The sequence below is a fragment of the Amphiprion ocellaris genome, chromosome 14 (assembly GCF_022539595.1).
Source record: "Amphiprion ocellaris isolate individual 3 ecotype Okinawa chromosome 14, ASM2253959v1, whole genome shotgun sequence".
NCBI classification, from domain to species: Eukaryota; Metazoa; Chordata; class Actinopteri; family Pomacentridae; genus Amphiprion; species Amphiprion ocellaris.
The window spans coordinates 34,519,944-34,537,316 of NC_072779.1; the positions used below are offsets into that span (position 1 = coordinate 34,519,944).

At 39.2% G+C, this 17,373-nt stretch overlaps 1 protein-coding gene across 2 annotated transcripts in view; it reads right to left on the minus strand.

Moving 5' to 3' along the window:
* Positions 1–1,414: 1,414 nt before the first annotated feature.
* The window catches only part of slco2b1 (solute carrier organic anion transporter family, member 2B1), a 39,483-nt gene continuing 23,524 nt past the window's right edge, over positions 1,415–17,373 (minus strand). For both annotated transcript variants that reach the window (XM_023269487.3, XM_023269488.3), the window contains exons 8-15: positions 11,564–11,651; positions 10,291–10,455; positions 10,003–10,192; positions 7,771–7,915; positions 6,301–6,461; positions 5,149–5,213; positions 4,890–5,010; positions 1,415–2,572 (exon numbers count right to left, since the gene is read on the minus strand). In XM_023269487.3, coding sequence (XP_023125255.1) covers positions 2,389–2,572; positions 4,890–5,010; positions 5,149–5,213; positions 6,301–6,461; positions 7,771–7,915; positions 10,003–10,192; positions 10,291–10,455; positions 11,564–11,651 — 1,119 coding nt within the window. In that variant the 3' untranslated portion in view covers positions 1,415–2,388. The remainder of the gene's footprint in view (positions 2,573–4,889; positions 5,011–5,148; positions 5,214–6,300; positions 6,462–7,770; positions 7,916–10,002; positions 10,193–10,290; positions 10,456–11,563; positions 11,652–17,373) is intronic.

Here is a 17,373-nt window from a genome sequence, read left to right on the forward strand (position 1 = left end):
ACTTTCTCAGAACGTCTTCAGAAGAAACGGTTCTCTGTGGAACAGGTGAGGTTCCCCTGGATGTGTTCCTTTAACTAAACCTGCTGATGGTCAGTTCTTGTTGTGGGTTTTTGTTGTGGGTTCTTGTTGTCGGTTCCTGTAGAGTCGTGTTGCTGCAGCAGATGTCATGTGACCAGACAGACACTTTCTGTTTGTGCAACGACGACTTTGAGTTATTTATACGATGAGGAGGATAAAGTGTGAACGCTGCATCACACAGACACAAACTGCCTTCAGCACACACACATTACACACTAACACACACACATTACACACTAACACACACACTAACACACTGATGTACACTCTGCAGGTTTGTTGTCATTTTGAGTCATGATTATAAAAAATTGTCCAAAAATCTCAAAAATTTGTCCCAATTGACTGAAAATTTGTCCAAAATGAGTCAAATTTCTCTAAAATGAATCTATATATATAAAACCACAAAAATTACAATTAACCAAAACATCTTCAAAAATTCTGACCAAAATGACTGAAATTTGCAAAATGACAAAAAGTCCAAAATAAAAACACTTTTCCAAAACAACTCAAATTTTCTCCAAAATGACTCTTTAAAAAACTTTTTAAAAGAAAAGTTGTACAAACATTTTGACCATTTTGACTTCCAATTTCAAAAATTGTCCCAATTGTCTCAAAATTTGTCCAAAATGAATCAAATTTCTCTAAAATGAATCAATGCTTATATAAAACGACCAAAATGACAAAAAAATACAAAAAAAATGTCCAAAACATCTTGAAAGTTTCTCAAGAATGACTTCAAGTCTGTCCAAAATTACTTGAAATTTGTCCAAAAACTTTTTGAATTTGTGCAAATGACACAAACAAAATGTCCAAAATAGAAACTTGAGACTAAAATTTTATCCAAAATAAAAAAATTTTCCAAAACGAATCAGAACTTATCCAAAGCTCAAAAATTTTCTCCAAAATGATTTGAAATTTGCACACTTTTTTAAAAACTTGTACAAAAATTCCTGAAAGAAATTTGTATGAAATAATTCAGATTTGTCTAAAATTAATCAATGTTTATATATATAACAACCACAATTACAAAAATTACAAAAAATGTCCAAAACGTTAAAAAAAATTGCCAAGAATGACTTCAAGTCTGTAAGAAATGACCACAAATTTGTTCAAAAAGTTTTACAATTTCTGCAAAATGACACAAAAAATGTCCAAAATAACAAATTGAGATTCAAATTTTCTCCACAATAAAAAGTTTTTCCGAAATGAATCAGAATTTATCCAACAGAACTCCAACATTTTGTCCAGATGAATCCTTCTGGTGAAGTTTTCCTGAAGCAGATTTTCAGAAAAATGATCAGATTCTGCAGGAAACACGAACAAAGTCTCGGTAAAATGAGTGTAAAATAAAGTTTTATTCCGTTTTCACAGATTCACAGAAACAGAGTTTTGTTGAACTTCTTGACGTTTTCTCTCCTCACAGTTTCAGATTTCGGAGCTTTTCTGCTGCAGATAAAATCCAGTGAACAAACAGGAAACAGGAAACATTCACAGACGATGATGCAGTTTTTATAAAAGCTTCGGCACCAAAGTTACTAAAAACACATAAAAAAACAAACTTCTATAAAAATCAGCTTAAAAAACAAAACGATATAAAACCTTGAATACAACAAACTGAGATAAAAGCGAAATCAGTTCAGATCGATTAATATAAAAATATAAAAATAAGTGATTTCAAAATAAAAGCACACTTTTAAAAGGACATCAAAGGAGCAGTGATGAAAAAACAGAAACCAAAGAAACTTTTGGTGTCATTTTATGTCTCTTTTTGGTTGTTTTGTGTCTCTTTGTTTTCGTTTTGTGTGTTTTTGTGTTACTTTCAGGCTCTAATAGTAAAGTGAGTCTCTCCCGATGGTTTTTGTGTTTCTGAAACTTTTCTGACTGCAGCAGCGTTAGTTTTTTTTCTAAATATGAGTTCACAGATTGTTGTCGTCTTTTTCCTCCGATCTCCGTTAACTTACAGCTCAATGAAGATTTTTAGAATATTAGAATATTGTCATACTGAACCCTGTTAGGTTGCATTTTCTTTGTCTTTACATTTTCTTTGTGTTTTGTTTGCGTTTTCTTTGTTTTCTTTGCGTTTTCTTTTTGTTTTCTTTGCGCTTTCTTTGTGTTTCATCAGTAAATCTCAGAATCCAGCATTTTTTTCTGACTCTGGACAGAAACTAAACATGAAAAGTGAAACTTGTCATATAGAAAAACTCACTGAAGTTTTTTGAGGGTTTAACGAGAAGGTTTCATTCAGAACTCCTTCTGTTTGTCCAGGCTCAGTTAGTTTGTTTGTTTGTTTACTTCCTGTTGCGTTTCTCCTCAGGTTTTGTTTCCGTTCACCTCTTTGTTGTCGTCCGTTGCTTTGTGTTCGTTCACCAGCTCGTAGCCGCCGTTGTTCTCCGGCTGCAGCTCTGGACGTCCAGCTCTCCGCCGCAGGACGACGACCGTCAACAGGAAGCAGAGCAGCCCACCACAAACAAACACAACCTGCAGCCCCAGGAACCTGTAAACAACAACAACAACAACACAGCAGGAGGTTACGGTTGGTTCAGGCTCTCCTCAGAACATTCAAAATTACAAAAACCTGCCCAATGTGACTCTAAATTTGTCTAAAATCGCTCTCAATGTGTTCAAAATGTGTCTAAAATGAAGTGAAACGCATCCCTTTGCTGTTTGAAATTAATTTAAAATGGCTAAAAACATGTCTACAATAAAAATAAGATCCTTTGTCAGTGCATAAAAAAAGACAGAAAAATTTACAAAATTATTTAAAACGTGTCTAAAATGACGCAAAATTTGTTCAAGGTGACACAAAATTTGTACAAAATGATAAAAATTTTGTCCCAAATGACCAAAACCAGCCTAAAATGACAGGAAAAGGCATCAAAAAGACTCAAAATCTGGAAAAAATTTAAATTTAAAAAATATCCCAAATGACAAAAAAAGACTTAAAATCTGTTAAAAAAAAAAAAAAAAAAAAGTCCAAATAACAAAAACCCCTCTGGATGCTTTCTATTTATCTATCAGATTGAAGGTGTGTGTCCACTAGATGTGATTTCCCTGCATGGCAACGCACCACATCTGAAAATCACACAGATGGCCAGCGGACCACAACACGGTCACGTGACAGCTCTGGACCAATGGCGGGCTGCTACGTGGTAATGTGACATCTGGACCAACAGCGGGCCGCTACGTGGTCACGTGACCAAGCTTTCAGCTGGATGCTCCGGCAGATGAGTCGGATAAACACAGCGGCTCGGCTGCAAACTTTCCCTTTTATTTTGAGAACACTTCAAGGAAAAGTATTTCTGAACGCATTTGAGGCAGAAATAATCTGCAGCAGCTGAATCTGTCCTGGTTTTAGTTCACTGATGGCTAGTTTAGAAGTTTGAGGACATTTTCACGATGCGTAGAACCTCCACACGCTGCATCCAATTTGCATAAAGTAGAAGTCAGTCTACTTTATGCAAGTGAGCTGCAGGTAAACACACCACAACCGGACCAGCATGCAGCCCTCTCCAGATAAACACACCGGATCACAGATGGAAACACCCCGCATGTGGCATTCTGGTCCGGTTGCGGTACGTTGCCATCTGTGATCCAGTGTGTTTACCTGGAGCTCATTTGCATAAAGTAGACTGGACTCCGGCGTGCGGAGATTCCACGCATCGTGAAACTGTCCTCAAACATCTAAACTAGCCGACAGTGAACTAAAACCAGGACAGATTCAGCTGTTGCAGATTATTTCTAGCCTCAAATGCTTTCAGAAATACTTTTCGCTGCAGTGTTTTTGTAATAATAGACAAAGTTTGTAGCCGAGCTGCTGTGTTTATCCGACTCATCTGCTGGACTGTCCAGCTGAAAGCTTGGTCACATGACCACATAGCGGCCCGCTGTTGGTCCAGAGCTGTCATGTGACCATGTTGTGGTCTGCTAATGACCGCCCACCGTCCGTGTGATTTTCAGATGCGGTGCGTTGCTGTGTGGGAAAATCACATCTAGTGGACATACACCTTCAGTGAACCTGTTGTTGTTTCTTTTTGTTGTTGTTATTGTGTTTGTTGCTGTCGTTATTGTTTTTATTGTCTTGTTTATTGTTGTCATTTCTTTTTGTTGTTGCTTGCTTTTGTTTTCATTGTTGTTTGTTTTTGCTGTCATTGTTTTTTGTTGTTGCATTTGTTTTTGTTGTTTCTTTTTGTTGTTGTCGTTGCATTTGTTTTTGCTGTTTTTTGTTGTCGTGTTTTGTTGTGTTTGTTGTTGTCAGTGTTGTTGTTGTCATTGTTTTTGTTATTGTGTTTGTTTTTGTTGTCGTGTTTGTGTTTGTGTTGTCATGTTTTTGTTGTTTTTGTTGTTGTCGTCATTGTGTTTGTTTTTTGCTGTTGTTTGTTGTTGTTGTAGTATTTGTTTTTGTCATTGTATTTGCTGTCATTTCTTTTTGTTGTTGTGTTTGTTGTTGTTGTAGTCTTTGTTGCTGCATTTGTTTTTATTGTCATTGTGTTTGTTGTCGTATTTCCTGTTGTCATTTCTTTTTGTTGTTGTTGTGTTTGTTGTTGTTGTAGTCTTTGTTGCTGTGTTTGTTTTTATTGTCGTATTTGTTCTCGTATTTCCTGTTGTCATTTCTTTTTGTTGTTGTTGTGTTTGTTGTTGTTGTAGTCTTTGTTGCTGCATTTGTTTTTATTGTCATTGTGTTTGTTGTTGTCGTTGTATTTGCTATTGTCATTGTGTTTGTTGTTGTCATTGTCTGCTGTTGTTGTTATGTTTGTTGTTGTCGTCATTTTTGTTGCCGTGTTTGTTGCTTTTGTCATCATTGTTGTCATCACCTCTCTCTGAAGCGGTCCAGGTTGTAGTACTGACAGGAAGTGGTTTTGCCGCACTTCCTGCCCCACAGGATGCAGGTGGTGTCGATGACGCTGCCGTAGAGAACCGGACCGGGCATGAAGGCTGCAGACAGAACCACAGAGGAACAAAAGGTTCATCAGCTGGGGAGCAGGAACGTTCAGGAGAACGTTGGTGGAACCCTGTTCAACTTCAAACCTCCTGAGTTTCCCTCTAGAACCTGAAGAACAGACGTGGACTCACCGAGGACTCTGAACAACATGTACTGAACTCCCACCGCCAAGGATTTATCCTCTGGAGGAACCGACCTGCAGAGCCAAAACCACAGAAGAAGAACCGATGGTTAGTTTCTTTACAGATTCATCCGACGGAGACGCAGAACTGAAAAATCAGACAAAAACACTGAAAGAGAACAGTTTATATGTTCTAGAAATGTGTTCTAAGGGTTCCCAGAAGGTTCCCTGGCTCTTGAAGACTGTCAGGGAACCTTCCAAGAATGTTCTGGGAACTTTCCTTGAATGTTCTTGGGAGGAAACTTTCAAATGATTCTCAGGAGACCTTCAAGGAATCTTTAAGTTCCAACAAGAATCACTGAAAATTCTTTGTGAAACCTTCAGAAAACTGTCAAAGACTGTTCTGGGAACGTTCCCTGAAGTTTCCTCTAAGTATCCTTCTTAGGTTCCTTGTGAAACCTTCAGATGATCTTCAGGGGACCTTCAATGAGCCTTCAGGAAACGTTTCTCCAGTGTTCACAAAATAACTGTAAGGTAACCTTGAGGGAACATTCCCTAAAGGTTTCACAATGGACCCTCAGAGGACCTTCAAGAACAACCCTACGATGTTCTCTGAAGGTTTTTTACAAGCCTGCAGAGGAGGTTCATAGAACTTTCAAGGAATGTTCCGTGAATGTTTTCTATGGATTCCATTAAGGTTTTTGCAAGGACAGTTTGTGAAATCTTCAGATGATCTTCAGAAGACCTTCAGGGAACATTTCTTCAAGATTCCCTGAAAGCCCTTTGTGGAACTTCAGGTGATCTTCAAGGTACCTTCAAGAAACCTTCAGGGAACCTTTAGCCAACATTCCCCAAAGGTTCCCTTTAGATTTTGTTAAGATTATTTTGTGAAACCTTCAGATGATCTTCAGAGAACATTACCTGAAAATCCTGTGAAGGTTTCACAAAATAATCTTAAGGAAACCTTTAGGGAACATCACTGAAGATTTCCCCAAGGACCTTCAGAGGACCTTTGGGTAATGTTCCTGACTGCTATCTTGCAAACCTTCAGAGGACCCTCAGGGAACCTCCAGTACATCTTAGAAGAATGTTATTTTGTGGAGCCTTCAGGGAACCTTCATAGAAACGTGGTCGTTTACAGAAACTGTTCTTATCTTCACACCTGAGGATCATCATGTAGGATGGCGTCTGGGAGAACGCGGCGATGAAGCTGGTGAGGGCCAGGAGAACCATGAAGGGTTTCAGGAGGTGAGAACATCCGCTGCCACAGGTTCCAGGGAGGGCGAAGCCGAGACCACCGACACACCGACACTCAGTGTAGTTCTGCAGAGAACCCACATACTGTTAGAACACTGGCAGAACCCTGATAGAACCCTGAAAGAACACTGACAGAACACTGATAGAACCCAGATAGAATACTGACAGAACCCTGACAGAATCCTGATAGAACCCTGACAGAACCATGAAAGAACACTGACAGAATGCTGCCAGAATGTTGACAGAACATTGTAAGAACATTGATAGAATGCTGCCAGAACACTGCCAGAACATTGATAGAACACTGGTAGAACATTGACAGAACCCTGACAGAACCCCGACTGAACACTGTGAGAACATTAACAGAATACTGACACTGAATGCTGTGGTCAGGAACCCACATAATGTTCTATCAAGAAGGAACGTTCTTGAGACAACGTTCAAAAAATGTCTTCCAGATGTGATCGAGGCCTCTGATTATTTTTATAAGAAGTTCCTGTACAATGACATTAACAGAGGTGGAACGTTCTACCAGCAATGTTCTGAGGACATTGTTGAGGGAAGGTATTATAGTAGAACGTACTTCTATATTTCTATATATTACAGAACGTTCTTCCTTCAACAGGCTCATTTAAATGAGTTGATTTTTTCAGCTTTAAGGAAACATTTTTCCTGATTTATTTCTTTTTGAGTTTAAATTGAAATGTTTGTGTCAATGCTGAACCAGTTCCAGTTCCAGGAAACTCCAGATCAATCTTTAGTTTTCTGGATAAACGTGATGAACATCCTGAAGGGTTTAACGTCGGAAACATCTGGACATGAAGTCACAGCTGAACATCTGGACAGACACTTATTTTAACTTTCACTTTCATTTTCAGTGCGTCCTTGGAGCTCATGAATCCACAGAATCTTTGGATTCAGTCAGACTTTCCACTTCCAGCTGCTGTTCTGTTGGATTGGGTTAAAATAAACGCTTTAATATCTGGACTCCTGACTGTAAACATTCTTTTCCAGCATCTGCCAGTTTGGTGGTTTCCTAAACACACGGTGGATTTCAAACGTGCATGTTTTTGGATGAGTTTAGTGTCAGATTCCTGCAGGCTTCAGTCACCGTTCTGCTGTCACACAGGAATTATCTGTCATGTATATTTTATTTCCCGTTCTCATCAGCGCCGCCTGTTTCCCATCAAGACCTCTTCCACAGAAACAAACGCTGGGAGAACCATTACACAACCAGGGAGTGTTCAGGATAACACAGACAGATTGGATTGTTATTTTATTAGGAGCAGGAAACCAGCAGCACATGAACTCATAATTCCATCAGAGCAATAACCGAGCATTCAGAGGTGGAACCGTTCAGAGGAATCACTCTTACTGTGACTTTGTTGTTGGCGTCGATTTGGACGGACGAACAGCCGGCATGACACGGTGACCGGAACTCAACGCCGTCAGAACCACAGACCGGGTTGAAGGCCTCCTGAGGACAGCGGCAGTCAGAACTGCAGGACAGCGCTCCGGTTCTGGGAACAAACGGACGGTTTCAACCCGTTTAGATTTACAGTCAGCAGGGTCGGCATGGCAACAAGTTGGAACCACGTCTACTCAGAATCACTCAAACAAAGACTTTATCTACAGAGAACCATGAACCACAGCCTTTAATACACCTGTCAAAGGGGAAAGAAGTTCCCTTGAAGCAGGGAGATTAAAACTAGCAACCTGACATTAAGGAAATGAGTTCCCTGTCAGTGGGGAAATGAGTTTCTTTTCAGTGATGAAACTCTTAGTCAGTGGTAAAAACTGGTTCCCTGTCAGTTGTTAAAATAGTTGCCTGTCAGTGTGGAAATTAGGTCATTGTTTGTGGTGAAGATAGTTCCCTGTCACTAGTCATATTAGTTCAGTATCAGAAGTAAAATTAGTTTTCTGTCAATGATGAAATTAGTTCCCTGTCATTGGTAAAATGAGTTTCTTTTCGGTGATGAAATTCAAAGTCAGTGGTAAAATTGGTTCCCTGTCAGTGGCTAAGCTAGTTAAGAAACAACAGCGATATTACTTCTCTGTAAATGGGGAAATTCATTTCCTGTCAATAGTGAAATTAGCTCCTTGTCAGTGGTAAAGATTGGTTCCCTTTCTATAGCAAAATTCATCTCAGTACTATGGTGACAGTAGTTCCCTTCCAGTAGAGAAACTAGTTCCCAGATAGTGGCATTATTAGTGCAGTATCAGAAGTAAAGTTGGTTCTCTGTCAATGGCAAAATTAATTTCCTGACTATGGTGAAATTAGTTCCCTGTCACTGCTGTTATTAATTCAGTATCAGAAGTAAAATAGTTCTCTGTCAGTGGCGAAACTGGGTCCTTTTCAGTGTTGATATTAGTGAAATGTCAGAAGTAAAATTAGCTTCCTGACAGTGGTGAAATTAGTTCTCTGCTAGTGGTAAAATTGGTTCCCTGTCACTTGTGAATTAATGTGTCCGTAGTAAAGATTAGTTCCCAGACACTTGTCAAATGAGTTCCCTGTCAGGGTTGAAATTAGTCCCATGTTAGTAGTGAAGTTAGTTTCTTGTCTCTGGTAAAATTAATACATAGTGGTAAAAAAATGTTCCCTGTCAGTGGTGATACTGGTTCAGTATCAGAAGAGCAGTTCCCAATCACTTTAAATATGAACTTATTTTCTTGTCAGTGATGAAATTACCAAAATGACAATGGTGACATTAGTTCCCCCGTGATGGTTTTTGGGTTTGTGGGAAAATTAGTTCCCTGAAAATCATGAAATTAGACCCTTGTCAGTAGTGAAGTTAGCTCAGTGTTAGTAAAGAAATGAGTTCCCCGTCAGTGCTGAAGTTAACCAACAATGATGATATTAGTTCCCTGTCATAGTAATATTTTTTCTCTTTCAGTAGAAAAATTAGTTCCCCAACAGTCGTGAAATTAGACTCTTGTTAGTGTTAAAGTTAATTTACTGTCAGTGGCAACGTTAGCTCAGTGGTCAGTAATGAATTTAGTTCTCTATCAATGGTGACATTAGTTCCCTGTCATGGTAAAATTATTTCTGTTAGTGGAAAAATTAGTTCTCCAACAGTCATAAAATTAGACCAGTGTCAGTGGTGAAGTTAGCTCAGTGCCAGTAAAGAAATTAATTCCTGTATAATTTCATCACTGACAGGGAACTAATTGAATATGACAGGGTTCAAATTAGTTCCCTGTCAGTGGTGAAGTTTACCGACAGTGGTAATATTAGCTCCCTGTATATGGAGAAAATAACTTCCCCTCAGTAGCGAAATTATTTGTCAGTGATAAAAATTAGTTCCCTGACAGATGTGATACTGGTTCAGTATCAGAAGTAAAAACATTTCCCAGTCACTTGTGAAATTAGTTCCCTGTCAGTGGTGAAATTACCATAATGACAATAGTGACATTAGTTCCCCCGTAATGGTTTTTGGGTTAGTGGGAAAATTAGTTCCCTGACAGTCAAGAAATTAGACCCATAGTCAGTAGTGAAGTTAGCTCAGTGGCAATGATGAAATTAGTTCCCTGACTGAAGTCAAATGAACTCCACATTAGCTCAGGTGGCGTTAGCGCTGTGTGTCTGGTATGCTAACGGTGTAGCTACCCAGGAGGAAACACGCCAGCCACCGTCTGCGTTGGGCAGCCAATCAGAAGCATCGGCATGGCGAAGAACATGCCGAGCAAGATGGCCGCCGTGCACAACTTGCTAGAGCCGCTGACGGAAAGATTAAACCTTCGCATCAGAGCTCCGCCCAGAACAGTTCCCACTACCGCCATCGGGATCCCGACTCCTCCTGGTGAGAGAAACCAGGAGATCAGAGGCTAAAGATCAGACAGGAAGTGGCATTCAGGTGATTGACGAGGTTCTAGAGACGACGGCGCTCCAACCCACCGATCATCATGGTGGAGAAGGACGTGGTCTGGCTGAACTGGTTCTCGATGAACTTGGCCATGAAGGTGGCGAGTCCAGACAGCAGCGCCGCCAGGTTGACCTGAGCCAGAACCACCAGCAGGTAGACCGGAGTCCTCAGAGTCCGCAGAGCAATCCGAGGGAAACCTGAGGACCAGCAGAGAACATCAGCAGGTTCTAACCAAAGAAACCAGTGGAGGAACCAGTGCCCTCACAGAGGTCACCTGGCGTCACGCTGTGGTCGTTTTCTGTCACTTTTTAGTCATTTTGTGTTACTTTTTGGTTGTTTTGTATCACTTTGGAACGTTTTGTCTGTGGGAATGTTGTGTCACGTTATGGTTGTTTTTTTGTAATTTTTTGGTCATTTTGCATCACTTTTTGGTCGTTTTGTGTTTCTCTATGGAGATTTTGTGTCTGTGGAGATTTTGTGTCCCTTTATGGAGATTTGCGTCATTTTTTTTTTATCGTTCTGCGTCACTTTTTAGTCATTTTGTGGCATTTTTTATTCTTTTTTGTCACTTTTTGCTCGTTTTGTGTCACTTTATGGTTGCTTTGTGTGATTTTTTTGGGTCATTTTGTGTCATTTTATGGAGATTTTGTGTCACTTTATGGTTGTTTTGGGTGATTTTTTGGTCGTTTTGTGTCATTTTTTGGTTGTTTTATGTCTTTCTATGGAGATTCTGTGTCTGTTTTTGGTCATTTTGCATCATTTTTTGGTCGTTTTGTGTCACTTTTTGGTAATTTCGTGTCCCTTTGTGGTAATTTTGTGTCATTTTTTTGGTCATTCTGTTTCTCTTCATGGAAATCTTGCGTAATTTTTGGGTTGTTTTGTGTCACTTTTTGGTCGTTTTGTGTAATTTTTTGGTCAGTTTGTGTCTATAGTTGTTTTCTCTACGTTTTTTTTGTCTGTTTGTGGTCATTTTGTGTCACTTTTCGGTTATTGTGTCTTTGAGTTTACTGTGGAGGAGGGGTGAAGAACTCAGAAAATATTCTCATTTAGGAAACCGGAATCAGAGAATTTAGATTTCATGAAGAAATACTTCAACGAATTTATTGATTACCACAGTACGATAGTCCATAAATAAATGTAACAGTTGATTTCTGAGTTTTTATTTCAGTCTATAACTGACTCTGAGCGGCTGTTTTAACTCGGCATCCTGTTGAATCTTTCATTCTTTGACTTTCGCTGGGAGTCGACGTCCTGCAGTAAACTCCAGCCTCAGACAGCAAACAGGAAGTAGAACACCAGACTCACTTTTGAGGAACTGAAGCAGCGAGAGTTCCTGGAGGGGCTTCGTCTGCTGCTTACTGTCCGGTTTGGACTCCACGTTGTCTGCAGAGTCCTGCACAGAAATGGAAAAACATCATCACATGCTGGACTGGAAATGTTTCCGTCTGCTGCCAGGAAGCTTTAAATAAACGAGTCCTGAAAACACGACGTCAGCAGGTTAGCCGACTGATTCCAGGACCATTCTGCATCTGCAAACTGAGAAAAGTTTTATCTACAGGAACTTTATAGAAGAGTTCCAGGTCCTTGAAGTCCATAGAAGAGAATGTTCCCTGGAGAAAGTTCTAGAGTAGAGTACTACTACTTAAAATTTGTCCAAAATTATGAAAAAATGTCCACAAGCATGAAGCTTTTCCAGAATGATTAAAAAGAATAAAAATAGAGGCTCAGAAATGATGGAAAAAGTCCATAAAAAGTGATAAATCTGGACCCAACTCTATGGACTTCAAGGACCTGGAATGTTCTAAGTGAGACTAAACTTAAAGACTGGAAGCAGGAAAGGAGAATGTCACCTGGAGAAAGTTCTAGAGTAGAGTACTACTCTAGAACTTTCTCCAGGGGAGAACGTCCCTGTATTTAATCTGTATTTTTACAGATATTTGTCTTTTAAAATATTTAACTGTAAAACTTAAATGTGTTTAAACTGTATTTAAATCTGCAAAAATCTACTTTATTTGTATTTTATAGCTATGTTCTCTTATTTTCCCTCTTTAAGTGTTTTTTTTAAAAACATATTTCATATTCTGGTGTTTTTTCTTCTTTTTTAAACAGATTTATTTTGGTTCCATTTCTTAAATCCAGATCAGGGCTAAATGTGAGGTTTCTCATTTCTGGGTCACTGAAACAGAAATCAAACTAAACTTTACTGGAAATCTTCTCCTGTGAAAAGCGTAAAAGTGAAAGTTTGGCTTGGATCAGACTTTATCTGTTTGACATCTGGAGCATCATCTGGACGGGATCCATCTGAAAACATCTGGACGAATCATAAATCAACTCCTGACCTACTTTCAAACACCAACAGACTGAAGAATATTCTGTTTATTTTAGCTCCAGCAGCTTTTAAGCTCTGATTCAGGTCCAGCTCTGCTTCTGATGAAGGTTTACTGCTGGATTCTGGGAGTCGGAGTCTGGAGCCTTACTTTAAAATGACAGAAAATGACGTGAAAGTTGAGAATATTCAGTTTTTACTGATGTTTTAGCTTCAGTTTAGCATCCAGTACGACTGAGCTGCAGTCAGAACTGGGAAAAGAAACAAATTAGTATTTTATCAATGAACAGATTTTAGATGTTTGCTCATTTTTGTCTTGTTTTATTAAACAGCCAGCTAAAGTTAACAAATAGTTAGCTACAGATAAACAATAGTTAGCTAAAAGTAACAAATAGTTAGCTGCAGGTAAACAATAGTTAGTTAAAACCAACAAATGGTTAGCTACAGATAAAAAAAAAGAGCTAGCTATAACTAACAAATAGTTAGCGACAGGTAAACAATAGTTAGCTAAAACTGACAAATAGCATGCTACAGGTCAATCAAACTTTATTTATAGAGCACTGTTCATACAGTTAAAAAATGCAATGCAAAGTGCTTTACAACATTAAAAACAAGAAAACCCGTCCCTCCCTCCCTCCATATATACATATATGCACACAACTGCAGAAGCACACAGACACACACACGCCCACAGACACACACTCCCACCACTGACAGTAGGGAGACATGGCATGGCACTGACGACTGTGGAAAACGCCTCCAATTGGGGTCGTCGACACTGGGAGGAGTCGCAGGCCATGACCACTGGGGGCGCTGGCACCCAGACCCCGACAGACAGGGGGACCCCCACACCGAGGTGGGGAGCCCCCCAACCCGCTGGGTCGAAGGGACCCATGGACAGCACCCCCAGTGGGAGACCAGATACAGGACCCAGTGTGGAGGACCCCCCTGAGGAGAACACTGGAGTTAAATAACTAAAAATTTAAAACTACAAGATAGAATAAAAGACCTATAACATAAGTAAAAAGGTGAAAGGTTAAAAAAAAAAAAAAAGTAAAAATACATACAAAAATAAATACAGAATGATAAGAACATAAAGATTTAAAAGGTTAGTTAAAAGCCTGATTAAAAAGGTGAGTCTTTAACCTTTTAAAAATATCGACAGTCTCTGCAGTCCTGAGGTTCTCTGGCAGGCTGTTCCACAGGCGGGGGCCATAGTGGCTAAATGCTGCCTCACCGTGGGTTTTTGTCCTGGCTTGTGGTTTGGATAAAAGGCCACTGCCAGAGGACCTCAGGATCCGTGAGGGTCGATATTTTACAGTTTTTCTCAATTGATAAGACTCTAAATTCCATTCACTGCACTCAGCCTCCAACTGACTGCACACATTTCTCAAAAACAGGACTCTGCTGTCCAGATTTTGGACACTATTCATGGTTTGCACACAGTTTCCAAAACTCTTGCACTCTTTTTGCTAAAGACTGAACATGTTTTTTGCTCATTTGAACACACTTTTTCACTCATAGCACACATTTTTCATAAAGTGAACACTAGGAAGCAGAACTGGGACACTGTTCCAACACTGCTGTCACAATTAAGACACAACAGGTCAGAACTGAAAACACTTTTACCAATGAACTGCACACTATAAAACCTGCTGGGAAGCAGAATTAGCTGTTCAGAATGTAATCTGTTGTTGAGGTCAGCAGATGGTAAAGATGGTGCATAAAGTAAATGGTTTCAGGTTTACTGTGGTTTACTTTACATGTATGTAAATGTTGTTTGTCACTTCAGTGACATGTTTATACTGGAACAATACAAGCAGTCAGAAATGTTCTGAGAATACTGTAAAAAATCTAATGTATAATTCTGCTTCACAAGTGCTGGTAAAATTACAGAAAGTGTACATGACTGACTTTTTCTCTGTTTTGTGTGTGTTTGTTCCAGAGAGTTTTTCAGTTGGATTCTGATGATACACATGAATACATCTGGAACAATGTTAGTTTTCATAGAGGACTATTGATTCAGGAATGATTCAATATGAACCCTCAAGTTATTGTGGTTTTTCTGCCACCATATTCTCCCTTTCTGAATCCTATAGAAGAATTCTTCTCTACATGGAGGTGGAAGGTATATGAGCAGCAGCCACACATTCAGGAAAATCTCTATCAATCAGTGGTCTTGGCATGTGGTGATGTTTCTGTTGATGCATGTCAGGGATGGATCAGACACACTAGGTCTTTCTTTCCAGAGAAAACATAGCTTGTGATGTTGATGAGGTCCTGTGGTCTGACCAGGCTGAAAGAATTGATGCAGACGTGGTGTAAATATCTGCAGACTGTACTGTGTACAATACAGTGCTGTATTTTTGTCTAACATTATTTTTATTTTATAATGTACAGTCAGTCACTGCAATGACCTCTGATTCATTTATAGGATGCATTTGTGTTTAAGTTGTCATTTTTGAGGACTCTATCATTTTTTTACACTTCATGTGAAAACACAGTGAGAGAAGAGTGTTTTGTATTTAGCAGTGCAGTGTCCTAGTTTTGCTTTGTGTGTCTTAATTTTGAACACAAAGTTCAGATTTTGACAATAAAGTGCGCTTTTGACACAAGTGTGCAGTGCTTTGTGAATTGTGTTCAAATAAAAAAAATAGTGTGCAGTGTCTTGGGAAATGTGTGCTATTTTTCAGGAACAGTGTCTTATCAATAAAGAAAAACTGTAAAAGATCAGATAAATAAGAAGGTGCAAGGCCGTTAAGACATTTAAAAACTAATAAAAGAACCTTAAAATCGATGCTGAAGCAGACGGGGAGCCAATGCATCGACTTTAAAACTGGTGCAATGTGTTCCTGCCCTCTGGTCCTCATCAGCACGCATGCGGCTGAGTTTTGCAATAATTGCAGATTTAAAATACTCTTTTTGGGAAGACTAGAGAGCAGGGCATTACAATAGTCTAAACAAGAAGAGATAAAAGCATGCATTAGCACCTCCGTGCTCAGAGAGAAACAGGCGGACTCTGAATATGTTCTTCAGATGATTAAAACCTATCTTTGTTATATTTTTAATATGTGGCATAAAATTCAGCTCAGAGTCGAAAAGGTTTTTTACAAATATTGCTGGTTTAAAATCTTGTAGTTTAGATAAAAGTTTCTCTCTCTGGCCTTCAGGACCTATGACTAAAACTTCAGTTTTGTCCTGGTTGAGCTGTAGGAAGTTCGCTGCCATCCATGACTTAATGTCTAAAATACAGTTTAAAAGGGCATCTATTGGCCCTGTGTCATCAGGAGACACGGCAAATGTACAGCTGTGTATCGTCAGCGTAGCTATGGAAACTGATGCTGTGTCTCCTGATGACGTCCCCAAGAGGCAGCATATAAAGATTAAAAAGAATGGGACCTAAAATTGACCCTTGGGGAACCCCACACCTAATTTCATGGGTTCCTGAGGAACACGTATCCATACTTACATAGAAACATCGGTCTGTGAGGTAGGAACTGAACCAGTTAAAAACAGTACCAGAGAGGCCGACGTGGTGTTTGAGTCTGTTTAACAAAATGTGATGGTCTACTGTATCAAAAGCAGCGCTTAAATCCAGTAGAACCAACAATAGGTAAACAATAGTTAGTTAAAACTAAGAAATAATTAGCCACAGTTAAAAAAAATACCTACAGGTAACAAAGAGCTAGATAAAAGTAACAAATAGTTAGCTACAGGTAGAGCTGCCGCTAACGATGAATCGATGAATCGCCTGGCAACGATACGTCATCAAAAGCGGAAGTGAGCGCACAATGCAACAGCAATCACCGTCCGAGTGGAGCGCGTAACACGGACGGACATCCGTGCTGCATTGCACATATATATGCGCAATACAGCATGACCATCCACGTTTACGATACAGCGTGGGCATCCGCGTTTACGATACAATGCGGATGCCCACACTGTATCGTAAACGTGGATGGCCGCGCTGTATTGCGCATATATATGTGCAATGCAGCACGGATGTCCGTCAATGTTACGTGCTCCGCTCGGACGGTGATTGCTGTTGCATTGCGTGCTCACTTCCGCTTTGATGACGTATCATGCTCAGGCGATTCATCGATTCGTCATTAGCGGCAGCCCTAGCTGAAGGGTAAAAAAAATAGCTAGTTAAAACCAACAAATAGTTAGCTAAAAGTTAAAAAAGTTAGCTAAAACTAACAAATGATTCGCTACATGTAAACAATAGTTAGCTAAAAGTAACAGTTAGCTACAGGTAAACAATAGTTAGCTACAAGTAGCAAAAAGTTAGCTACAGGTAAACAATAGTTAGCTAAAGCTAATAAATAGTTAGCAACAGGTAAACAATAGTTAGTTAAAGTAACAAACAGTTAGCTACAGGTAAACAATAGTTGGCTAAAGCTAACAAATAGCTAGCTACAGGTATACAATAGTTAGCTAAAACTAATAAATAGTTAGCTGCAGTTAAATAAAAATACCTACAGGCAAAAAAGAGCTAGCTAAAACTAACAAATAGTCAGCTAAAGGTAAAAAAAAGAGTCAGCTAAAACTGACAAATAGTTAGCTACAGATAAAAAAAAGAGTTAGCTAAAACTGACAAATAGCTACAGGTAAAAAGTACTTAGCTAAAACTAACAAATAGCTACCAACAGATAAAAAAGAGTTAGCTAAAATTGATAAGTAGCTACAGGTAAAAAATAGCTGAAAGTAACAAATAGTTAGCTACATGCAAAAAAACCCATTAGCTAAAATGAACAAATAGTCACAGGAAAAAATTAGGTAGCTAGAA